This window comes from Triturus cristatus, chromosome 11, assembly GCF_964204655.1.
Source record: "Triturus cristatus chromosome 11, aTriCri1.1, whole genome shotgun sequence".
NCBI lineage: Eukaryota > Metazoa > Chordata > Amphibia > Caudata > Salamandridae > Triturus > Triturus cristatus.
This window is the reverse complement of record NC_140594.1, coordinates 1,157,853,698-1,157,880,469: the sequence shown is the minus strand read 5'-3', so window position 1 is coordinate 1,157,880,469 and position 26,772 is coordinate 1,157,853,698. Positions and strand designations below refer to the sequence as shown.

Here is a 26,772-nt window from a genome sequence, read left to right as displayed (position 1 = left end):
TTTGAAGCAAGCCATGTTTATTAACTCCTCAGCAGAGGTCTCCCTTAGACAACGCAGAGCAGGAGTACGCCAGATCACACAGTACAGCCGCATTTATGAACCCAGCCCTTTCTTGGTATCCCAGTACAGAGATCAGGGCAGTGTGACACTGGTTAGCAAAACCGTGCCCTAATCAGCCAGCAGTAGTGGCTGCTACCAGACGGGGTGGTGTGGCGGGGGAGGGGGGGATGGGTGTTAATTAACAGCAAATTAAACTTTTCTTAGAACAGCCGGCCGCCGCCTCCCCTGCGTCCTCATCCTTCCTGGAGTCCGGCCGGCAGCAGGAAGCACGCGGCACACACGCGTTGTGATTGGTCTGAGTGCCGTGGATCGGCTCTCCGACTCGAACAGGGAGCCTGTGCATGTTCCCCACTAGGCTGTGTGATGCAGCCTGGTGGGGAACATGCAAAGTGTGCAACAACTGTTTGGTTGGCCCAAGAGGGCCGGCTAAACAGTTCATGCGCACTTTGAGGGTCCAAACCAATCCTCCCCTCCCCTGCTCTGGCCAGCCCCGCCCCGCACACAGGCCACTGACTGCATGCGATAGGATCAATAAAATAACAATAACGATACGTTATCATTTTATTTTTTCATTTTTGCGCGGTGGGGCAATGCTCCTCCGCTTTAGCAGAGGCGCCACCACTGTCAGCCAGTACTACCACATTTTGTTGACCCTGTCCTCTGTTGGTATCTCGAGACAAAGAACAGGGCAGTGTGACACTAGTTACTAATAACATAAAGCAGACCGTACTATTGCATTTATTACCCAAGTCCTTTCTTGGTATGTCGGGACAGGGAACCACGCAGTGTGACCCTGGTGAGCAATAACCGAGCCCCGATCAGACACTGCTTCCACGTTTGTCATTTGTGTGATGAACAGAGTAGCAGGAAGGTGTGTTCAATGCTCACCATTAGCCTGTCATGTGCTGCAGTCAGATATTATTGGGTCTACAAACCTCTCCCCACCCATGTGCACCCTGGAAACAAGGTGGAACAGGATGTCTAGAAAGAGGGGTTTGAATCCTGCACGATATAACACAAGAAGAATGTGGAGAATATAATGAAAAGTTACCTGGAAGAGCAAGTTCAAAGAAAGGCTACAAAGAAGAGAATTAGGAGCAGGAAAGGAAACAGGAAGAATTAACAATAGGAATGAACAAGGGAAGAAAGGAAATAAAGGCAAATAATGTATAAGCATCTGAAAAACACCATCCCTGTGATTTTTTTTTTTTTTTTTTTTGTGCAGCAAAAAATAACAAACACTTATGACCACAGATTTTTACAATTTTTAAAAACGTTGAAGGCAGTGAAAAACAAATAACACCAGAATTCACAAAAAATAGAAACTGAAAATTGGAAAATTACTCATTAATATGGGAGGTCCTCTCCAAGTGCTCTCCTTGAATCATGATCTACAAAATGTAAAGCACTTCACGTGATCTAATCTTCCATGTCTGTCAATGTGGCAGCATTAAGGTAGACAATACCATGCACTCCCCGAAGATGGAGCCATGTCAGAGCCCAGAAGCCTGAACTGCAGTGACGATGAGACCATCAGGTTAATGCTGAATGTCCTAAATTGAATACCAGAGTTACAAATAGCTACCATGAACTTAAGGCCATCACATACAACAAATCTACATCTGTGACTGGGAAGGTGTGACCCCCAAAGAGAAGGCTGCCAGGATACCCGTTGAAGGAGACCTTCTGACCATTCAGTGCCAGATAAACGCCTCCTCTGTTGAGGACAGCAGCCTTGCATGCCCCCAAAATGTCTTGGACACCATCCGCATTAACTTTCAGTCCATCAATGTCACAGTCCAGCATTCAATGACCGCAACATTGTCATAAGTTGATTGGATAATACCTCAACAGGTGTCGGTGAACTCGTATGGAGATTCCTCCTCCAAATCCTATAGATAAGATTCGCCAGTTGTAGAAAAAATTTGTCTTATCTTTACATATGTCACAGCGTCTTTAGACACATTTATTTATTTGTATTTATAATGTGCTCCGTTACTCATTTGCAGAATCTGTAGATGCAAAGTAAGATCCTGGTAACCATTCCGTTGGTTTGGAAGCTCAGCCGCGGGATGCACGTGCTGTGTAGGCATATCTTGACCATTCATGCCTTCGGATCACAAGTGGTCTTCAGATGGTCTCTGATCTTCCAGAAGGTGTATGACTTGCTCAGTTGGACCTCTTGCCTGAAGGGAGTTAATTCCCTTCATCAGACTCTTCATCAACCAGTCTAGTGAACAAGGACAACCAGCTCCTCCTATAATATAAAGGAAAACAGGATATCCTGCTGTGAAGGGTGCAAATATCACATGCGTGATGGTGGCTTCTAAATGTTCAGGGAGAATTTTTACACAGTAAGAATTCAGGAGCTTATGTTCATACAATGCATTCTATAAAAGTAGTTGCTCCGAGTTTTTACCGAATGCAGTGGTACTTTGTGAACCGACCTATATACTTATCGGTCGGTTCACAAAATAGTGAATCATCGTTGGTCATAATTTGACGATCTCATGGATATTGATAAGGTAGGTCACAAATTGCAACCCACTACGATTTGCTGACATCACAGATTGTGGCCTTCTGGAGTCCGCAGTCCATCATGTCTGTGAATGTTTATAAATAAAGCAATCTTTTTTTTTTTTCTCAAATGCAGCCCATTTTCTTTAAAGGTAAACTAAATACATAAAAAAAATTACGTTTCAAAACCTTCTTTTACGAGTAAGCAGTGGTCCCATGTTTCCACTGTCTACTCCTAGAAATGATTTAGACCACAATCACAAAGGGAAAGGGGTTCCAAAGGGGCCCCCTTCCCATTTGAGAATGGGTTAGCATGTCCCATTGATACATACCTTAGGATATGGAAATTGGAAGGGATGCCTTAAACACGTCCCTTCCAGTTTGAGATTCGGCATGTAGTTAGAAACCAATTTTGCAATTTTGTAACAAGTTTCTGAATCACAGTTTAGGTTTTCTACATGCCCAAAATCAATTTCAGGTCTCATGTGCCCCACTTTTGTGAATTAAAGCTTTTGTGATCGCAAAATAGTTTTGAACGTAAGGCTCCCAGTTTTCCTCATTCTGACACTTTAGCTGGGACTTGCATCAGTACGACTAATTTTCTGTTACTAATCTTGTCAATTTATTTTGTCATACCTATACACATGTTCATGTCTGTAGCTACAAATGTTGCTCAGAGAAACATTCAGAAAATGTGTAGTTTTTTTTGTGGAACTTACAAGTAAAGAATTTCTGTCCAATTTCCTTTCTCCTCGCGCGTCTCTCCTGTAAATCTATCTCAGTTTTACAGCTTGTATTTGCTGTTGTCCTCCAAAGGCAGCACATTGATGTCTGGGTATTTCTCAAGAGGCATTCCGCATTTCACATCCTGGTTGTAGAAAGTGCAATGCACAACAATAATCAGACTATTTAGATTCCTTGGTTTTTATTGAGAAGTGGCTGGTTGTGACCATGAACCATTTTGCCGTTTATATGTTTTCCAACAGTGTCTGTGTTTGAGATGTGATGATGTTATACTCCTTTCTGAATTTGTGACCCTCTACACATATTGACTGATTCAAGATCCCTTATTGTTCATCATTCATCTGACCCTTTTGTCCTGATGAAGTCTGAATATACATCACTGACTGTCAACCGAAACGTGCCTCGATGTTTTTTAAATGTCCACTGTTGCGAGCTTTGAAAGGCGGAACTGAAAATTCCTTTGACTTCCTACTTGCTTCTAAGACTCATAATTTCCAACAGGGATTTTGTTTTTAATGCATCTTTTGGACTGTATTGGTTTACTATAGTGGAAATTTGGTGGGGGCCTTTGGATTAAGGAATCATTTTTGTGTTCAACGAATTTGAAGCTGTATTGTGAATTAATTATATTGATTTAAAAATATGCAGAATTATTTCTTAGTAGGTATTGTTTCATCTTAGGGAGTGCACTTTCAAGGAGTAATTGGTCTGTGAATTGCCTTTACTGATCTAGTATTATCTTTGAGGGTAGGGAAGAGATTTACTCCAGCCAGGGATGATAGTAACTCCTCTTCCAGGTTGGAAAAGGGAACGGATCAGTCTTAGATTTGCTGGGGGTGAAGGTGAAGGGATTTCTCCATGAGGAAAACCTCTTTTCCCACTGGAGAAAAGTAAAAAAAAATTGGAGGTCTCCCTATGTGTGACGTCACTATGGAGAAGTCCACACCGCAAGAATAACATTGTGGTGATGAGTCACGGGATATTCCCGCTAGTAGGCTTGGAAACCTACACCGGGCGCGGCTTTACAAGCATACTACTGGGAGTAACGGTGGAGAACAAAAAGAAAGAAATCTGCATCCGCAAAGAGATGTAAAAAGGAAATTGGCGCCCGCATAGAGATGTAAAAAGAAGGAAATCTGCACCCGTGTAGAGATGTAAAAAGAAGGAAATCTGCGCCCGCACAGAGATGTAAAAAGAAGGAAATCTGCGCCCGCACAGAGATGTAAAAAGAAGGAAATCTGCACCTGCACAGAGCTGTAAAAAGAAGGAAATCTGCACCCGCATAGAGATGTAAAAAGGACATTGGCGCCCGCACAGAGATGTAAAAAGGAGGACATCTGCACCCGCACAGAGATGTAAAAAGAAGGAAATCGGCGCCCGCACAGAGATGTAAAAAGAAGGAAATCTGCACCTGCACAGAGATGTAAACAGGAGGACATCTGCACCCGCACAGAGATGTAAAAAGAAGGGAATCGGCGCCCGCACAGAGATGTAAAAAGAAGGAAATCTGCACCGGCATAGAGATGTAAAAAGAAGGAAATCTGCACCCGCGTAGAGATGTAAAAAGGAGGACATCGGCGCCCGCACAGAGATGTAAAAAGGAGGACATCAGCGCCCGCACAGAGATGTAAAAAGGAGGACATCTGCACCGGCATGGAGATGTAAAAAGAAGGAAATCTGCACCGGCATAGAGATGTAAAAAGAAGGAAATCTGCACCCGCGTAGAGATGTAAAAAGGAGGACATCGGCGCCCGCACAGAGATGTAAAAAGGAGGACATCGGCGCCCGCACAAAGATGTAAAAAGGAGGACATCGGCGCCCGCACAGAGATGTAAAAAGAAGGAAATCTGCACCGGCATAGAGATGTAAAAAGAAGGAAATCTGCACCCGCGTAGAGATGTAAAAAGGAGGACATCGGCGCCCGCACAGAGATGTTAAAAGGAGGACATCGGCGCCCGCACAGAGATGTAAAAAGGAGGAAATCTGCACCTGCACAGAGATGTAAAAAGACGGAAATCGGCGCCCGCACAGAGATGTAAAAAGAAGGACATCTGCACCCGCACAGATGTAACAAGCATTGGCATAGCCAATAGGTCTCGCCTTTGGGACCTTGTAAGTGTTTAGCCATGCAAGAGTTGCAGAACTAAATACTTATAAGGTCCCAAAAGCGAGACCTATTGGCTATGCAAAGCGGAAAGTGAAAGTGATCGCGATCAAACATCAAAGCGTCCGCGAAAGTGAAAGTAATCGCGGTAAAGCGCGGCACCCGCGCACATGCACCGTAGCCCTAGGCTGGCCTGGTAGCACTTTTTGGAGCCCTCTCAATAAGTCTCGGCAAACCAGCGCATGCGCTGGGTCAGGCGAGACCTAAAAAGGAGGACATCTGCACCGGCATAGAGATGTAAAAAGAAGGAAATCAGCGCACGCACAGAGAAGTAAAAAGACAGATCTCTGCGCCCGCACAGAGATGTAAATCCAGGAGTAAAGTTATGGTCCCTATGGCCTCTTTGTGTTTTTAAACTATTACATCCAAAAGATAAAGCTTTCTTTTGAGCAAATACATAAACATAATAGTTTTCTACATATTTCATTTGATTCTGCTTTGGTAATAAATAAATAAATAAATAGGAAGTCAATGGGTTTAGCTTCTTGGGGGGCTGTTCTAGAACCCTCTAGTAAACCCCCCTGCCCCTCCCCCACCCCTGAGATGCACTAGATGTACTGACTTCCTGGATCACAGACCAGCCTTCATCAACTTTACCTATGGTTCTCCTGTTTATGGACCGACCTCTGGCACAGCTGAGAGGGAGGAGGAGGGAGGAGGTAGGACAACTACCGTGGTACCATCACTTCTACCTCTTGCTGTTGTAACTCAAATATCTGAATTGGATCCATTATTCCCGATACAGGTTGGACAAGATGATCTGTTATTGTATGATTCATCCTATTAACTTAACAGTCCTTTCCTCTACTAGCAGTACATCATCACCATTGACATTACCTGTACTACTACTACTGCTACTACTACTACTACTGTGCCTCTTCTGCCCTACTTCCAAGCCCGTATTGACAAATGCTGGACAAGTGCATGTTTTTTGTATGAATTCCCTTTTCAACAACACAAGAGGCGAACAAGAAGCCACTCATCTTTAGACGAACCACTTCTACGTCTAGACCTGTAATCCCTGAATCAATTTTGAAAATTCTTCAATGGCCAATCAGAATCCACAAGAAGATTCCCGGCGTTTAGACCATGTTCCCCCTTCTATGATCAGTTTTTGGAATTCTCCCTTAGGATAAAGGGTGTTTATGGTTGATTTCATTTGTCTGGTGGTTATCATTGCTACTTTCTACTGCCATGTTTCCTAAGTGGACCCTTATTTGGGACTTCGGCTGGCTGTGGTCCCGTTTGTGCACGCCTCAACCGTACAATACATACAATAACCATGAAACTCGTCCAGTTGGAATAACCAACCAGCTACTGATCGTAAGGGTCCCGCTCTCAATGAGTAACTTACTCAACCAACTGAAAAGCTGCCTTCAGGATGCTGCAGGTTGATGCCACTGGTAGGACACATTAGATCCGAGCCAGGATCCATCGGATCCTTCCAGCTCTCCTCCTGATCCTTGGTCCCCGCCCATTGGCTCAATAGGTTAGAAGGAAAGGTTGATGCCACTGGTAGGACACATTAGATCCGAGCCAGGATCCATCGGATCCTTCCAGCTCTCCTCCTGATCCTTGGTCCCCGCCCATTGGCTCAATAGGTTAGAAGGAAAGGTTGATGCCACTGGTAGGACACATTAGATCCGAGCCAGGATCCATCGGATCCTTCCAGCTCTCCTCCTGATCCTTAGTCCCCGCCCATTGGCTCAATAGGTTAGAAGGAAAGGTTGATGCCACTGGTAGGACACATTAGATCCGAGCCAGGATCCATCGGATCCTTCCAGCTCTCCTCCTGATCCTTGGTCCCCGCCCATTGGCTCAATATCTTAGCTTTATCCTGTGCTCATTCCAAACACAACAGTCCTGGTTTTAAAAGGACAGGGCTAACCTGGGAGGTGGATTCCAGCAGAATTGGCAATTCATCTGCAGTTTTTGTCCCAGATGGAGATCAATGCGCTAAATAAGGCCCTGAACATGGGGATGTTGATTGCAGCAGTAAAAATACAACAGAGAAACCTGTGGGCTCCTAACCGAAGGACAATGAGAATTTGTAGGTGTTTAGAAAGAAGAAGCCATGAGGGAGAAGCGAGGCTGCCTGAAGTTACCAAAGCAGTGGCCCTAATGGGGAGCGGTTCTGGAGGTTCGTCTCAGGGGAGGAGGGCAGTGTGTGGAAACCTACATTGCAGAGGGTCCCACCAGTCCTCATGTGCAGTACAGAGGGTCCCACCAGTCCTCGTGCAGTACAGAGGGTCCCACCAGTCCTCATGTGCAGCACTGATGGAACAATGAGTTGTTGGAGGTTACTTCAGAGAGAGGTAGGGACAGCAGGTGACATGGAAAGATGGGGTCATTGGGGGGGGGGCATTTGTGGCAATGCGGAGTACGTGTGAGGAGCTGGCGGTGCCTGTGGTTCATTCCTGCACCCAGGAACTGTAGACGAGGGAGGAGTCAGCACAATGCACATCCTCATCTCCTTAACATGTCAGCAGGGAGGTGGGTGGGCCTAGAGAGGGAGGGGCATGGATTTATTCAGTACTGTACTTGGCTTCAGCAACAACCACAGACACTAACCACACGCTGTCTCCTTTGCAGGTTAAATACATCCGAGTACAGAAAATCAGGTACATTTGGGACAACACGTGGGAACGATTTGAGAAAATTGGGTGAGCATCACATGGAATACTTCATTTTTTTTGTAACTCGATCTGCTGAAATATCACCTTTTTAATTCCTGAACTCCTATTGTAGGGCTCTGGAGGAGCAGCATTCCTGTGCAGACATACATTCCAAGTTTGGGTCCGGGCTGTCCAAGGAAGAGCAGGATATCCGGTAAAGTAAACCCTACCGATGAGAAGTGTGTGTGGGTGCATGTGTGTGTGCGCGTGCGTATGTATGTGCCCATACGCATGGATGGGTGTGTGTGTGTGTGTGTGTGCGCGTGTACACGCGTGTGTATGTGTGTGCACATGTTTGTTTGGTGTGCACCCAGGTTTTACTGCAAGTGGGAGAGTGGACCACACTCTACCGCGCTGTGAAGCAGAGAGGAGATAGTCTGCCATTCCAAATGTACCGGTGGGACTATCGGTGGAGAGTCAGAAATGAGTTGTGTCACAAACGCTAGTGATGTTCAAACCTCTAAATATAGGGAGAACTCAAGGTTTTACTGGACTGGTCGTAGAGTGGGTGTTTTAAGAGGAAAGGGGGATTCCGTGGAGCCCACACCTTTTTGGACCTTACTCAAGTTATTTTAGCCTGCATTTCCCTACAGATGGCGAGTCCTCCTTTCCTACCGTAATATGCGGGTTTACACAAGAGATCAGCGAATGTCGGTAGAATTGATACATTTGTACTGGATATTTTAGGTTGTGAAAAATCCAAAATGATAGCTAGGATTACACTTTTTTTAATGTAAAAATACAGAATTATTCTTTAATTTTATTTTTTCCTTGTCCAGTTAGATTGACGTTGCACATACAGTCCCCACGTGTTTTGCCCCCTACAGGCACTCAAGTCTGGGTCTTTTTCAAGCCAGTTAGTTAACATGAGATAACCAATTGTTTTATTTGATTAATGCAAGTTCTTTGTATCTAGTTGGAATAGGGCATTCAGTCTAGTGAAAATTGTAGTTGATTAAGTAGCAAAGCCTGAAGGCACAGTGTATGGATGAATCGTTGTCTAAGACTGGTCAGTCGTGGTACCAGCGGAAGTCTGTACGGCTGGGGCTTGCATTTATCGAACAAGACGAACCTTGCCAAACCACCAGGCATGCACGCCTCGAGGGGGGAAAACACCAGTTGGATGTACATCAAACGTCAATCTAATTGAACAAAGAGAAAAGAAAAGTACAATTCTGTATCTTATACAACCAAAAAGAACTAATGTAATGTATGAAATTCAAGACCTCCCAGGAAGGGAGATCAGAGCGACCTGCGAAGATACAGATCAACGTCTTAACGAAAGTGTCTGGCAGAGTTATACATGATAAAATCTTATCTCCTGTAAATTCTAATAATGTTTTGCCTGTAACACAGTCCAGTTTACAGGCTGCTTAGACAGTAGAGCAGTGTCTCTTTCTCAGATTACTGATAAGCAAGTGCACTGTGGCCATGAAGAGCGGATTCATCCTGTCCTCACGGATTCCCTCAGGCTTTGGATTGTGTGTAAAGGGATGAACAGTGGAGTCTTCTGGAAGATCTGAAGACTGGGGCAGAGGAAATCTGTTTCCTAAGCAATTGGCATGTGGATGTATCTGCTAAAGTCGGGTTTTGGTCCAAGTGGAGCATGCACTCATCCGTTTGGTCTTTTAGGGGGAGGGGTGGACAGGACTGCGCAATGACCCCACTTTATTATTTTATACACCAATAGTTTGGCTTTTTTTTTTTTTTATTCGCTCACACAGGTCCACCCTACAGTGGGCGCAAGGGATGTAGCAGTCCTATGTGCAGATGATGCTGCAAACGTGGCACTGACGGCAAATGGGCTGCAAAGGCGTCTGGGAGGGAATGTGGCATTTATAAACAAAATGAGTTTAAAAACAAACTTTTCAAAATCACATGTTGCGTCTATTGGGACAAGGAATACCCATGCGAGGCGCTGTTTTGTATACATGGCGTTATGCTGGTTAAAGTCAGGGCTTTTAATTGTTTGGCTATTGGTTTTAATGATGCCAACTCTTTGGTTCCCATTTTCCAAGCTCCCTAAGGTAGAATTCACACAGTCAGTGGAGGGTCTTTTTAAATTTGCTTCCAAGCTGGGGAGTCCACAAATAAACTTAATGACTTCTACTCCTAGCACACTTACCCCAATACAAATGTAAGAGCGTGAAGTTTAGACCCTCCACAGTAAATGGAGATGTCTCGTTCGCAGAGGACAACACAAAGACTCCAGGAGCTCTGGGTGAGCCGTCCTGCACCACTAAAGAGCCAGCGGCGAAGGACGCCTACATTGAAGCGTGCCACCTCGGGATAGGGGTGCTGTGGTGATAGTTCACTCTCGTTATCTGGATGATAGACCAATATGCTGTTATCCCGAATACGATCAGGCACATAAACGAACTCTGAGAGCGAACACTCACCCCTGACTGAGTAGAAACTTCTGGTCTCTTCATTCTGATGTCATTTCTTTTCTTGGCAACAGACATCAACATCAAAAAGCACTAGAACTGAAGAGCCGTGCACTGTTCGCCTGGGCTACGTCATCGCTCCCACTTATGTGACCTTTATATGGAACACTTTAGTCGGATTCTTAATAACTCTGGCATTGCTGGGCATCAATATGCCAACCCCGCACAGGTGGACCCAAGGACCTCAACAAAGACATCGCTATCCTGAGACACTGATTCACCCAACACCAAGCTAGGATGGTGGATACCTTTCTTTTTCTGAATCCCCAGAAAATTGAATTCTCCTCTTCACAACTTTTCAAGAGTAAACATGATTCCTCCATCTTAAACTCCTTGAAGCTGATTATCCCGCCGCTTCCCCTTCTGCATCGTTAACTCAATTCATCGTTCACTCCAAAGTTAATCTTTAACATGGGTCTCATACGTATCACTTACATCAGAAAGATATCTAATGTCGCTAATACTCATCTCCGCGCTTTAAATAAAGGTTGCCACCTTGATGCCCCCACAATCTAAACCGCTGTTCATTCACCAGACTTCAGCCGATTAGATTTTGAGAATGACATCCTAGTCGGTAATCCCCACCCATCCATATACTTCACTCTGCTGCCACGCCGACACCCAATTGTGTTGACATCATCCCTATACTTTCTGACCTCCATCTGCAGCTCATCTCGTCTAAAGTCCAATCGCTGTATATCCCTTTAGACTTCTCATAACCAGCACCCCCTCCTCCTACCTAGAGGACCCAGTATTTCTGGAGGCTCAAGAAGTCTCAGAAGTCAAGAAACATGCCTAGTTCATAATATATATACATAATATAGACACCTGAACCTGGTATTGGAGTGGCCTGATGTCCTGGGTTTTTCCAGACATTCCTGGTTTTTCAAGGAATGTTATCCATGTCCCAGTTTGTGAGTCCTGGTTGGGTGAGGGCGCACATGAAATACATTGTGGTGTAGGCTCGTGTTTCCAGCGGCCATCTTGTCACACATGGGACAAAGAAGTCCACCAGGGCATAGAGTCTCCTACTGGGTTGCCTTGCTTCATTCGCGCAGCCCAGCAATTATAAACCGGGGTGAATCAGGCAAGGCCAGGCCAGCCCTGGAGTGTCATCCTGGCATGGGGAAACACTGGCACGGGGGCAGCATGATTTCATACTGTGGGTTTCATATACGCTGCCACCATTTTGTACATCAAGCAGAAAAGAGGGATCTAACCATACTTATCATGGGCTGGTAATCTCTCCAACAGCTCTCGCCCTCCCCCTTGAAGAAACTCAAAGGTTATCCAGTTCTGAATTTTCTTTCACTTTCTGGCACTTGTAGTCTTTTTTACCTTTGCAAACACAGGGCTACAAGTCCCAGAATGCAAAGAAGACTGGACTGAAAGAGCTGCTTATGAGTGACGCTACACACCTTAAGATCTCCATTCCTTCCTTTTCTAGTCTAATCTTTTCATATTCGGAGCACTGTTTTATTTTGTATTTTTTTTCCTACATGAATCATTTTTATGTCTGGTGCAAGCAATATATTTAGATTTTATTAAAATGGTTTATATAATATACTTACTTGTGCTTTCAGCCTGCTCCCTTCATCCATTCACCTGCTGTTATCATTCACATCCCCCCCCCCCGTGCTGCATGGGAACATGGGCCCACCCATGTCATCCATTGGGCGGCTTTAATATGACTGGTGGAATTCTGCTGATTCACAGGGAGCACATCTGCCCACACATGCATTTCCTTCAGTGCCTGTGACTACTACTGCATTGAATGCTTTATGAGACCAAAACATTAGATTTGCTTTTGTGGGCTTGGGCCTGGTTCCATTCCTTACTATGACATTTTACAAAAAGATTGTCCGCCAACCCCAGACTTATTTGCTTTCCCATTGCTTGTTTATAGGTTTGTGGGTTGTGTCTGTGTAGTTCTAGGTCGTGGAGTTATTGGGGTCCTTCAGCATCCACGTTAGGTGCCAACATTTATTCCTATGCATGTGGCCATCCCGGTTTCTAGTTGTAAACCTCTGGTCACCCTACTGGTATGAATGAAGCAGACCACGAATGTTCGTGGCTAGAAGTATACGCTCCGCGGATGGAATGAAGAGCAGTAACTGAGACGTCGTGTCTTTCAGGAGGTTGGTCTGCGGTCACAACGTCATTGAAGTCGAGGTGGCTCCTCTCTGGAAGCTCTTCTTTCTGAAGGTAAGATGGACTTCATTCACAAAAAAAAGGGTTTTATATGTGCTTGGAAACGATACATTATTTTACAAGAGAATTTTCAGATAAAACCATGCCACAAACCAGTATTGGCTTAAATTAGGAAAAATAGTGAGCACCTCAGTGTAAGCCTGTGGGGACATAACATGTTAGACAACAGAAGTCCTCTACGGACTCTGAGCCAGCCCGCTTTGCTAATCTCAGAAGGCCCTCTTTGCTACGGGGCATATTCAGACCATGTGACGGTTTTCACCGGTCCTTTGAAGGCTTTGAGGGAAGAGGTCTATAACCAAGTGTAACTATCTGGCTGCCTGATTTTGAAACCTGTTGATGAACATCATTGGTTTCACCAATATGTACGATGTGTCAGTCATCTAGTGATGCTGTCCGCCTCTTCTCAGTGGTTGGGTCAGAGCAGTGGAAGCAGCTGTGCAATAGGGGGGGCTTGACACCTGTGACAACACCATTGACTTGGGCATGATGGAGAGCTCTGCCTCAAATATGGCGGTCCAGTTCTGTTCTTACCCACACCAGGGTAGATGATGTGGCTTAATGGATGTGAAGCTTCGCAAAGATTGAAGTAGTGAGTTCTGTTCCACCCAGAGGCAGAATCTTGATCTTTGAACTATTCAAGCCCAAGAAGCTCTCCTTTATCGACTGGGACATGTGATCCAGGCAGACATGCATGTTTTTATTATTAATCTACCACAACTGCATGACCAGCGCCGCAGACTGGATTGAGGAGAACTACCTGAAGCTCAACACCAACAAGATTGAGGTGCTGATCTTCAGAAGCAAGAACTCCCCATGGGACTCCTCCTGGTGTCCCTGAGAGCATGTGCCTCTTCATCTTATGCATGCTACGCTAGATCTTCAAATGGTTCCCTCTAGACTCCAGGCGCACCGTCACCCAGGCCCTCGTCACAAGCAGACTGGAATACGGCAACATTCTCTATGTAGGAATACCAGCCCACCTCCTCAAAGACTCCAGACCATCCAGAACACCGCTGCCAGACTCACTCTTGACCTACCTTGTCTCACCCACATCACTCTCCCCTCCGGCAACTTCACTGGTTACCTGTTCAGAAACGGTGCCAGTTCAAGCTCCTCATTCACACATTCAAGGCACTGCACAACACCGTATCCTTCTACCTCAACCATAGCCTCCACTTTCAACAGCCCTCCAGGTACCTTCGCTGAGCAGCTCTCACTCGCTCACGCACCCCATTTCTGCTGAAGCAGAGTCGGGGGCCAATCCTTCTTCCACCTTGCAGCAAAGTCCTGGAATGACCTCCCCCTCCACATTAGGACCTCCACATCTGTCCTACAATTCTGAATTAAGCTGAAGATCTACCTCTTTGACTAGTACACTAGTCCCTTAGCCAATCTCTGATAACACCCTCCTAACTCCTGGATAGACTCACGGGGGACAAGCTGTGCGCTACAGATCCACTAACATAGCATTTATTCTGAGACTGGATTTGAGGATCAGTGGTGGCCATATATTTGGAGATTCTCCTGATGATGCTCTAGGAGCTGGGACAATGGGTAGTAGTAGATTTTGAAGGCAGGCATGAGAGGGAAGGTGAGTCAGTCCACAAGGACATTAGGAGTTCTCAGATTTTGACTAAGGAAGTTTCAGTTCCACTAGCAGGCATGACGCCTGATTTGTGGTTCTACAAGATGTGGTTTCGTCCCACATCCACGTGGAAATATTGTGTTATTTTTTTATTGATCTCACAGGAGTAGAAGAAACTGGAGATGGGACAATAGTTAGTCTTGGCCCTCTGGTTTAGCCAATGATTTCTTGAGTAGAAGCGTGTTGATGGACTGATGCTAAGTACTAGGCAAGACTAGGTGAAAAAAGGCATTGATTAAGGGGATGAAGTCCACTTTTAGTAAAAGAACAAGCCTTGATGAATGCAGCCAAGGATGTCTACAGCCTGATTAAACCCTTTGGAGTTTTGAGCCATATTTGACAACGGCTTGATGGAAGTATGTTGTAGGGTGGTATAGGGGTGCATGAAGAGGTGTTTTAGTGATTCAAGGTAAAGTAAGTGGTGTTGGATTGTGTATTAACTACAACAATATGGAAATATAGAAAAGGAGCACAACATTAATAATACTACTTGCCAACTGCACCTATGCAAAACTGGAAGTCTTTGTGGGCATTAATACCTGTTAGAAATGTATGTGTTGGTATAAAAGAATCTAAGGGCCTCCTTTCAATGTGAGTGGTGATAGGACATCTGCCAAGAGCCAGTGAATGTCCATCTCTGTTTCCCCGCTTCATTTAGAGATGACCACTGATGATGGAATCTTCAGCAATGGTCCATCGTCCAAGTACTACAGTATTGGCACCGCTGGCAGGTCCTGATCAATTGTTTTGTCCTCACTCCCATCTTAGACCATGAGAAGTGGCTTCACAACCCATAACATGTGGCAATTCCCAGGTGACCGAACGAGCAAAAGGTTTCTTTAGTTGAAGATGACAAAAGTCCTCGGCTGTACTGTTATGTTATGTTTATTTGTGGAGTGTATGCTGGCACTGATGGCAGGAGTTGTGTAGTGGGCTGGCCCCACATGTGCAGGATGAACAAGTAGACGCTGTAGACGTGGCCAGGTAGGAGTAGATGAAGTTTATTGAGATCTTAGGTGTAGAAGTAGTAAACCCAGAACAGGCCCCAGATCAGGCTCCACAATGGGCCCCACCAGGAGCAGCATCCTAGCTGCATGACCTGAGGATACTACAAGTTGCCTGGGCAAAGGATAGTTAAAGAACCATGTCTTCAGTTTCTTGCGAAATTCAAGAACTGAGGAGATGGTTCTGGTGTTCCAGGCTTTGGGAGTGAGGTAGAAGTCACAACACTAAAATGCGGGCTCTGATTGCTGATGGTGTGTAGGAGACTAGGCTATGGTAATCCTTAGTGCCCTCCGACAACAAACACCAAAATCCATGTTGTAGCAGGCATTGTACCAACAACACACCCAGAGACAGAAGTCTTCTAGGACAAAAGCATGGCGCTCTGCAACCAGACAGGCGATACACATGCATTGTCTTGATATCTGGTTCTCTCCCTTTCAAGTGTGCCCCAAGTGTTTCATGTGGCACAACAGACCTGTTTAGCAGGATTTGACAGTGGGGTGTCACACGATGCTCACAGCTTCTTCTCTGCATGTTCTGTGGAGTTCTTCAGAATAATCTCTGCCCTTTCAAGTCAGCCTATTGTTTGCTCCTGGGAAGCATTTCACACCTTTTCCTGGGCTGTGCACAAACTGGGAGAACCTGGTAAGTCAATACAAATTAGCATTCAGAAACTTCAGGCAGGGAAAAGGTAACTTTCTAAAAGTTACTATTCCTTAATATTTATTACAAACATCACCATGGAATTAGATGTTTACTGTGAAGTTGGCCTGGTATATGCTGTCCACTAGTTATAGTGGGCACCTTGTACCAGTCCAAACAACCCTCATTGATGATTAGGTTTAAGACAACCTTTATTGAAAGCTATCCTAGTGGTAACTATGGAGAGCAGCCTTCAGGCTAAGTGTTGAAGGAGTGTAATGCAGCTTGGTTTACCAGGTTATTACCTCTTGAATGACCAAATGAAGAGATCCACACAAGGTATATATAAAATATATGTATTTATTTCTAAATACTATCTACTAACCTCTTTATGAGATTAGAGATTAAGATACACAATATTAACACACTAGAACGACAGTAAATAGCACAATATACAATGGTCCCGGGGGGGGGGAACCAAACCATATATTAAGAAAGTGGTAAAAGAACCACGACTTGACTAGACACAGTGCCTAGAGCACGTAGAATTGCTGGGACCCCAAGGAACCACCCAAGGGAGTGACACAGGAGACCCACGGGGGACGCGTGCAGTGTGAGAACACAGCCGCGAGCTCCGTACTATTCTATGGGAAAGTCGCGGTTGGAATTGTAAGGTTTAAGGACACTTAGGAGAAGACTTGGAGCAAACCCTTTCAGACTTAGAAGAAACGGTGGGCGCAGTGCTCCGCTCCGCCCGCGGAGTGTGCGTAGTGCTGCCTACTTCGCGCTTCGCAATGTAGGCGTAGCAGGCAGACTACGCACACGCCCGCGCATGCGCATTTGTAAGGAGAAGTTAGCGAGGAAGCAGGAAGATGGAGCCCCGGGACGCCGCAGCACAGGTAAGTAATTTTCTTTACTTTTAAGGTTGTAAGTAATTTTAAAATGAGGGCGTGAGGGAGGGAGGCGGGCGGCGCGTAGTGGGGCTACGCGGAGTGTGCGGGTGCACATAGATTTGGCCCCACTCCGTGATGCTCCGCGTAGCCCCCTACGCCCAGGGTTACTTAGAATGTTCTAAGGCCAGCACCCACGTGAGCACCGGAAGCCGGGTGCATAGGTGTCAAATGGTGTAGAGAATCTTCGCTGTCTTCAATGGAGAGTTGCTACAAAGTGCTGCTGTCGTGGAAAGGAGAAGTGTCCGGTGTGATCCAAGCCTGGATCGAAGATTTGAAGAACCTGGAAGCAGAGGGGACAGAGTCTGGGTCACCTGCCAGTGACCAGGGGCACGATAGACGGATGTCCACCGATGTCGAGTGTTTCAGATGTGAAGAGGTGAAGCTTGACTCCACTGCCACGGGAACCAGGAGATGTTGACGACGACCACAGTCCGCAGGCGAGCTGTCCCACGAAAGATGTCGAGTGCCTGGGGGTCGATGTCCGGATTGGAGACCAACAAGCCTTGGCAAGTGCAACCCACGTGGTGAGAGAAAATCTGCTTCGGTGTGGACCATCAAGGTCCTGTGGACTCCCCACGAGTCAGGGCACGTCTGGAACAACCAGGAAAGCCTGTTGAAAGTCAAAGTACCCTTCTCAGGGACCCACAAGTCAATGGACAAGGGATCGGAAAGGGACCTCGAGAAGAATCACTAAATACCACCCCACGGGACACTCATGAAGTGTAGGCCAGTAATCTTTGGTGGTATCACTGCTCTGGGTCTGGACTACAAGTAGCCCAAAACACAGCCTCTGGGATCGCCAGGAAGCATATGCTACTGCAAATGGTCACGGTGTCCAGGGGTTCGGGTTGCACACTCCCCACAAGGGCTTTGGATCTCAGGTTTGCTGAGAGCACGGATCATCCTCTGGGAAGCTTGGAAACCCACCTCATGTGTTGCAAAATTGTCGGAGTCCTTCAGGAGCAGCGTCTATGCAAACCAGACAGATGCGTCTTTGGTGCCTGCCTTGCAGGGGAGTAACTCCTTTACTCCAAGGGAGATTCTTTGGTCATCCAACGTTGTGTAGATAGTAGAAGTTCTGGGATTCTGTAGCAGAGTTTCGTCTAGGTAAATCCAAAATCCTGTAACCAGGGGTTCCTACTTTATACTCAAGGAAGGGAAGGGACAAACTCTGGGGGACCCATCTACGGGAGGGTCAGGATAGAGGGGTAGCTACACCTATATCCTTTGTCCAGTTTCGTGCCAGAGCAGGGGCTGGTAGCCCCTGCAACCGGTTTGAGCTGGACTATGCACAGGGACACCAAATGTGCCCCCAATGCAGACTTCAAATCCCTCTTGGAGTGCTCCCACCCAGCACAAATACACTAAAGCCTGTCTGGAAGGTGGTGACACCTCCCTGTGACAGGAAACCTATTGTCCAGGCCTCCCCTGCTGGAGTTTCGTTCAGCAGCAGGAGGGCAGACTTGTGTCTGTGGCTGGCAGCATCCATTTTCTGATACCAGGGCTCTGTTAGCTGGTACCGGGTATACCGGTGCTGTCATGGTTCTCCCTCTAGAAGGGTGGGATCATACTCCCACACCAGTTACTGGTGTGGAGGTCTGATTCCAAGGTGTTTGACACCAAACACGACATGTTTCCATGCAGCCATTCCAAAGTTAGCATTTACCGTTTGGTTATAATGCACTTAAGAGTATATGGTTTGGCTGCATCACAAACAACCCCGAAATAAAGGTTCCGAAGGCTGCAAAGGGGCTCTGCACATGCATGGGCACCCTCTCACATAAAACCCAGCACCCTGCCTTCAGGATTGATAAGGCCCGCCATAGGGGTGAGTGATAGGTTTATATGTGCAGTGATATGGATAGGAATAGTGAACCTATATCTAAGTAAGGGGTGCATGCACCACCTTACACAGGCTGCTGTAGCAGACATGTTGTGTCATTTTAAATGGTCTCCCAGGGGTGGCATAATACATGCTGCAGCCCCTGAGAGGCCTCTGGGGTACCTATGACCTGGGTATATAGGATACTATATACTAGGGACTTATAAGGGTACCCCAGAATCCAATCTGTGATGTACCTAAAGTTCATGGAATCAATTTAAAGGGGAAAGCAGATAGGCTGGGGTCCTGAATAGCAGGGTCCCAACCAAACTAAGTCGAAAACCAGCAAAACACCAGGAAAAAAGTGGGGGCAACCATGCAGTCAGATTCCACTTTCCTACATTTGCTAACTAATAAAAATAGTGGTTTTATTATTCCTCTAGCTGGTCCCTTTCCAGAGATACAGCATTGTTATTTTAATCTATACTGTGATCTTCTAAATAGGACAGCTAGGCCTGCCACAGTGAAAATAGCTTTACGGGCCTCGTCACTGTGACACGATCCATAACCAGTCTGGGGAACAAAGCAACGTGAATGATAAAGTCCGAACTTATTGTAGTCCACATATCTGTTGAAGACACTATTTTATTTGACACAAAATGTTATAACACTCGTGGTACAAAATGCAATCTGAATATCCAATGCATTCTTCATGAACGTGTATTGGATGCTATATGTGGCGCGGCCCCGGTAATGTTCACGATTCACCTCTTTAAGCAGGAGTGCCGTCCGTTGTAGCACATGAGGAGTTTCTTTAGTGACCAGAATCTGCGGGGGTTTCTTGCTTTTTTTTTTTTTCTTTTTACTCCAATGCTGCTGTTTTTGTAAATAGGTCACTGTACAAACATGACCACATTACTTTTCTACATGTCCCACTTTTAAATATCATGCACTCTAACTTGTGGGCTACAAGGCCTAAATAGAGATGCTAAACTAATATTTAAAAGAGGTTTTTACCTGTTAAAAAGGTTAGTTTAATAGGTCAGATTTCAGGGTTCAACTGCAGCAGTCAGGGTACAGTGTTAGGCTTGAAGCCAGGTCTTCCTTGCCACACTAGTGGATGGCCCAATAGGTGCTGCAGTTCACAGCTGACATTTACATTTCAAGGCCACGGGTGCAGTTTCTACATAGAATTATCTGGCTTTATAGGGGAGTTAAATCCACCAATCACAGATAACCCAATTTCTACGTGTCTTAGAGGTCCGAGCACATACAGCGAGTCCTGGACAGCTGCGCCCCAGTGTGAAGTGTCTAAAAATCCTCAGTAAAAATCAGCAAAAACAAAATGCAGGGACAACGCGAAAAGGGACATTCAGCAAAGAGTTTCTCTGTTCCATTTCCATCAAGAACCACCGTTAACTCTGGGATTCAAATAGATTTGAGTAGATCCAGACAGAAGCCACGGTTGTCTCTTCTCTTCTGCTGCTGCTGCCGCGAGTGTAAGACGCCCCGCCCCGCCCTGAAAGGTCCTTCGAGGTCAGACCTCCTGCTGAATGAAATCAGTCAGTGGAGTGAGTCCTTGAGCTCTGAAGAGGGAGCTGCATCTTTTCATTCCGGTTTCTTTTCATAAACCGCGGGCAGTTCTGGTGTCACTTGGCACGCGGCTCCCACGCAGAGTCTGACTGCGGCCTCCCCTGTATTCCCCACTCGCCCCCTGCCCTCAGTTTCGGCTCCCACGCAGAGTCTGACTGCGGCCTCCCCTGTATTCTCCACTCGGCCCCCTGCCCTCAGTTTCGGGTCCCACGCAGAGTCTGACTGCGGCCTCCTCTGTATTCTCCACTCGGCCCCCTGCCCTCAGTTTCGGGTCCCACGCAGAGTCTGACTGCGGCCTCCTCTGTATTCCCCACTCGGCCCCCTGCCCTCAGTTTCGGCTCCCACGCAGAGTCTGACTGCGGCCTCCTCTGTATTCCCCACTCGCCCCCTGCCCTCAGTTTCGGCTCCCACGCAGAGTCTGACTGCGGCCTCCTCTGTATTCTCCACTCGGCACCCTGCCCTCAGTTTCGGCTCCCACGCAGAGTCTGACTGCGGCCTCCCCTGTATTCTCCACTCGGCCCCCTGCCCTCAGTTTCGGCTCCCACGCAGAGTCTGACTGCGGCCTCCCCTGTATTCCCCACTCGCCCCCTGCCCTCAGTTTCGGCTCCCACGCAGAGTCTGACTGCGGCCTCCCCTGTATTCTCCACTCTGCCCCCTGCCCTCAGTTGCGGCTCCCACGCAGAGTCTGACTGCGGCCTCCTCTGTATTCTCCACTCGGCCCCCTGCCCTCAGTTTCGGGTCCCACGCAGAGTCTGACTGCGGCCTCCCCTGTATTCCCCACTCGCCCCCTGCCCTCAGTTTCGGCTCCCACGCAGAGTCTGACTGCGGCCTCCTCTGTATTCTCCACTCGGCCCCCTGCCCTCAGTTTCGGGTCCCACGCAGAGTCTGACTGCGGCCTCCCCTGTATTCCCCACTCGCCCCCTGCCCTCAGTTTCGGCTCCCACGCAGAGTCTGACAGCGGCCTCCCCTGTATTCTCCACTCGGCCCCCTGCCCTCAGTTTCGGCTCCCACGCAGAGTCTGACTGCGGCCTCCCCTGTATTCTCCACTCGGCGCCCTGCCCTCAGTTTCGGGTCCCACGCAGAGTCTGACTGCGGCCTCCCCTGTATTCTCCACTCGGCGCCCTGCCCCAGCTAGACAGACACCTGTCTCTGCCTGTAGGACAAAGGGGTGGCAGGAGCCCCCACTAGACACACACCCGTCTCTGCCTGTAGGACAAAGGGGCTGCAGGAGCCCCAGCTAGACAGACACCCGTCTCTGCCTTTAGGACAAAGGGGTGGCAGGAGCCCCAGCCAGACAGACACCCGTCTCTGCCTGTAGGACAAAGGGGTGGCAGGAGCCCCCACTAGACACACACCCGTCTCTGCCTGTAGGACAAAGGGGCTGCAGGAGCCCCAGCTAGACAGACACCCGTCTCTGCCTGTAGGACAAAGGGGCTGCAGGAGCCCCAGCTAGACAGACACCCGTCTCTGCCTTTAGGACAAAGGGGTGGCAGGAGCCCCAGCTAGACAGACACCTGTCTCTGCCTTTAGGACAAAGGGGTGGCAGGAGCCCCAGCCAGACAGACACCCGTCTCTGCCTGTAGGACAAAGGGGTGGCAGGAGCCCCAGCTAGACAGACACCCGTCTCTGCCTTTAGGACAAAGGGGTGGCAGGAGCCCCAGCTAGACAGACACCCGTCTCTGCCTTTAGGACAAAGGGGTGGCAGGAGCCCCAGCTGGACAGACACCCGTCTCTGCCTGTAGGACAAAGGGGTGGCAGGAGCCCCAGCTGGACAGACACCCGTCTCTGCCTGTAGGACAAAGGGGTGGCAGGAGCCCCAGCTGGACAGACACCCGTCTCTGCCTGTAGGACAAAGGGGTGGCAGGAGCCCCTGCTAGACAGACACCTGTCTCTGCCTGTAGGACAAAGGGGCTGCAGGAGCCCCAGCTAGACGGACACCTGTCTCTGCCTGTAGGACAAAGGGGCTGCAGGAGCCCCAGCTAGACAGACACCCATCTCTGCCTGTAGGACAAAGGGGTGGCAGGAGCCCCAGCTAGACAGACACCTGTCTCTGCCTTTAGGACAAAGGGGTGGCAGGAGCCCCAGCTGGACAGACACCCGTCTCTGCCTTTAGGACAAAGGGGTGGCAGGAGCCCCAGCTGGACAGACACCCGTCTCTGCCTGTAGGACAAAGGGGTGGCAGGAGCCCCCACTAGACACACACCCGTCTCTGCCTGTAGGACAAAGGGGTGGCAGGAGCCCCAGCTAGACAGACACCCGTCTCTGCCTTTAGGACAAAGGGGCTGCAGGAGCCCCAGCTAGACAGACACCCGTCTCTGCCTGTAGGACAAAGGGGTGGCAGGAGCCCCAGCTGGACAGACACCCGTCTCTGCCTGTAGGACAAAGGGGTGGCAGGAGCCCCAGCTGGACACACACCCGTCTCTGCCTGTAGGACAAAGGGGTGGCAGGAGCCCCAGCTGGACAGACACCCGTCTCAGCCTGTAGGACAAAGGGGTGGCAGGAGCCCCAGCTAGACAGACACCCGTCTCAGCCTGTAGGACAAAGGGGCGGCAGGAGCCCCAGCTAGACAGACACCCGTCTCAGCCTGTAGGACAAAGGGGCGGCAGGAGCCCCAGCTAGACAGACACCCGTCTCAGCCTGTAGGACAAAGGGGCGGCAGGAGCCCCAGCTGGACAGACACCCGTCTCAGCCTGTAGGACAAAGGGGCGGCAGGAGCCCCAGCTGGACAGACACCCGTCTCAGCCTGTAGGACAAAGGGGCGGCAGGAGCCCCAGCTGGACAGACACCCGTCTCTGCCTGTAGGACAAAGGGGTGGCAGGAGCCCCAGCTAGACAGACACCTGTCTCTGCCTGTAGGACAAAGGGGTGGCAGGAGCCCCCACTAGACACACACCCGTCTCTGCCTGTAGGACAAAGGGGCTGCAGGAGCCCCAGCTAGACAGACACCCGTCTCTGCCTGTAGGACAAAGGGGTGGCAGGAGCCCCAGCTGGACAGACACCCGTCTCTGCCTGTAGGACAAAGGGGTGGCAGGAGCCCCAGCTGGACACACACCCGTCTCTGCCTGTAGGACAAAGGGGTGGCAGGAGCCCCAGCTGGACAGACACCCGTCTCAGCCTGTAGGACAAAGGGGTGGCAGGAGCCCCAGCTAGACAGACACCCGTCTCAGCCTGTAGGACAAAGGGGCGGCAGGAGCCCCAGCTAGACAGACACCCGTCTCAGCCTGTAGGACAAAGGGGCGGCAGGAGCCCCAGCTAGACAGACACCCGTCTCAGCCTGTAGGACAAAGGGGCGGCAGGAGCCCCAGCTGGACAGACACCCGTCTCAGCCTGTAGGACAAAGGGGCGGCAGGAGCCCCAGCTGGACAGACACCCGTCTCAGCCTGTAGGACAAAGGGGCGGCAGGAGCCCCAGCTGGACAGACACCCGTCTCTGCCTGTAGGACAAAGGGGTGGCAGGAGCCCCAGCTAGACAGACACCTGTCTCTGCCTGTAGGACAAAGGGGTGGCAGGAGCCCCCACTAGACACACACCCGTCTCTGCCTGTAGGACAAAGGGGCTGCAGGAGCCCCAGCTAGACAGACACCCGTCTCTGCCTTTAGGACAAAGGGGTGGCAGGAGCCCCAGCTAGACAGACACCCGTCTCTGCCTTTAGGACAAAGGGGTGGCAGGAGCCCCAGCTGGACAGACACCCGTCTCTGCCTGTAGGACAAAGGGGTGGCAGGAGCCCCAGCTAGACAGACACCCGTCTCTGCCTGTAGGACAAAGGGGTGGCAGGAGCCCCAGCTGGACAGACACCCGTCTCTGCCTGTAGGACAAAGGGGTGGCAGGAGCCCCAGCTGGACAGACACCCGTCTCTGCCTGTAGGACAAAGGGGTGGCAGGAGCCCCAGCTAGACAGACACCTGTCTCTGCCTGTAGGACAAAGGGGTGGCAGGAGCCCCCACTAGACACACACCCGTCTCTGCCTGTAGGACAAAGGGGTGGCAGGAGCCCCAGCTAGACAGACACCCGTCTCTGCCTGTAGGACAAAGGGGTGGCAGGAGCCCCAGCTAGACACACACCCGTCTCTGCCTGTAGGACAAAGGGGTGGCAGGAGCCCCTGCTAGACAGACACCTGTCTCTGCCTGTAGGACAAAGGGGCTGCAGGAGCCCCAGCTAGACAGACACCTGTCTCTGCCTGTAGGACAAAGGGGTGGCAGGAGCCCCCACTAGACACACACCCGTCTCTGCCTGTAGGACAAAGGGGCTGCAGGAGCCCCAGCTAGACAGACACCCGTCTCTGCCTTTAGGACAAAGGGGTGGCAGGAGCCCCAGCCAGACAGACACCCGTCTCTGCCTGTAGGACAAAGGGGTGGCAGGAGCCCCAGCTAGACAGACACCCGTCTCTGCCTTTAGGACAAAGGGGTGGCAGGAGCCCCAGCTGGACAGACACCCGTCTCTGCCTGTAGGACAAAGGGGTGGCAGGAGCCCCAGCTAGACAGACACCCGTCTCTGCCTGTAGGACAAAGGGGTGGCAGGAGCCCCAGCTGGACAGACACCCGTCTCTGCCTGTAGGACAAAGGGGTGGCAGGAGCCCCAGCTGGACAGACACCCGTCTCTGCCTGTAGGACAAAGGGGTGGCAGGAGCCCCAGCTAGACAGACACCTGTCTCTGCCTGTAGGACAAAGGGGTGGCAGGAGCCCCCACTAGACACACACCCGTCTCTGCCTGTAGGACAAAGGGGTGGCAGGAGCCCCAGCTAGACAGACACCCGTCTCTGCCTGTAGGACAAAGGGGTGGCAGGAGCCCCAGCTAGACACACACCCGTCTCTGCCTGTAGGACAAAGGGGTGGCAGGAGCCCCTGCTAGACAGACACCTGTCTCTGCCTGTAGGACAAAGGGGCTGCAGGAGCCCCAGCTAGACAGACACCCGTCTCTGCCTGTAGGACAAAGGGGCGGCAGGAGCCCCAGCCAGACAGACACCCGTCTCTGCCTGTAGGACAAAGGGGTGGCAGGAGCCCCAGCTGGACAGACACCCGTCTCTGCCTGTAGGACAAAGGGGTGGCAGGAGCCCCAGCCAGACAGACACCCGTCTCTGCCTTTAGGACAAAGGGGTTGCAGGAGTATCCACAGAGACTTGTTTCCAGCAGTTGTAGGTAAATGTTGTCCTTTCTCCACCCCGGGGAGTAGGGATAATGTCCTCCGGATTTTCCCAGAAAGTCATTCCCAAGACTGGAAGGTTGTCGCCTTTCGAGCTTCCAGCTTTGCTGAAGGTGGGTTCAGAGGGATTTCGTAAAAAGATATCTGACCCCGTGGGGCCCTGGCCAGGAGCACAGCTTTCAGCCTTGCCCCACTGGAAGATTCTGAAAACCGAAAATGTGGCAAAGGGAAAAGGTAAAACCTTGGACTGAGACGAGGCTGCACATTGATCCCCACGGTTGCGATGAAATTAAGATTTGTCCGCTTGGGGATATTGGTGACGAAACCAAGAACATCAGTGGAAGCTCGACAAGGAATGGGACTTTGAGGAAACCTAGCTCTCTGCTGTCTTTGCCCCCTTGGAGGGTTCTGACTTCTAGAAGAAGACGAAGACAGAAGATAAACTTTGAGGGGGGGGGGGGGGGGACAACTTGGTGTATCTGGCCCCGTTCCATTGTGGTCTGCCTGAAATTGTGCCTAGGTCCTGGAGAACCCGGAACTCATATTTTTCATTGATTCTTTACTTTTTCTAATTTTTCAGCCTTAAATATTTTAAAAAAAAATCATATCACTAGATCCCATTATTTTAATAGTTTGTCTGTCTTTTATCATTGCATTCTTTCTCCTTTTATTCATTGATTGGTTTTGTTTTGTTTTCTTGGCCTTAGATTCGTTGGAACTGCTTGTACTTAACACACTTTCCTCTGGGGAATCTCCTGCAGTTTGTACCTTAGTGACCTGGGGTTGAGTAAAGCTTCACTGGGACTTGTGCTGAGATGTACCAAGGGTGTGTACATTAAGGTGATAAGGGTTTCCCCGCTTCCCAAATCAATGACACACTTTCTAACATCTCTTGTGACATTTGTCTGTTGTCTCAACACCAATGCTTTCTCTTCTCTTTCTGCCTCTGATATGTATTTTCTCACCGCCTGATTGCTTTTTTGTTTACGGGCTGAATTTGCACCTGTCATGGCACAGTGTGCCTTTCTCCTTGCCTGAAATCCTTAATTGCTCTGGTTAGCCCTAGCTTCAGCAGAGCCCACTGTCTCTACTTCAGGTTCAACCTTTTGCCTAGTGGCTGCTCAGCCAAATTGGGGTACTGATTTTTAGGTCTGG

The 26,772-nt window shown here is 49.1% G+C and overlaps 1 protein-coding gene across 1 annotated transcript in view; it reads left to right on the top strand.

Annotated features, from left to right (window-relative positions):
• The window catches only part of LOC146788631 (putative cation-transporting ATPase 13A4), a 404,095-nt gene that overhangs the window by 177,442 nt on the left and 199,881 nt on the right, over nucleotides 1–26,772 (top strand). The window contains exons 4-6 of the mRNA XM_085635803.1: nucleotides 8,078–8,148; nucleotides 8,234–8,314; nucleotides 12,743–12,812. Of these exons, the coding sequence (XP_085491929.1) occupies nucleotides 8,078–8,148; nucleotides 8,234–8,314; nucleotides 12,743–12,812 (222 nt within the window). The remainder of the gene's footprint in view (nucleotides 1–8,077; nucleotides 8,149–8,233; nucleotides 8,315–12,742; nucleotides 12,813–26,772) is intronic.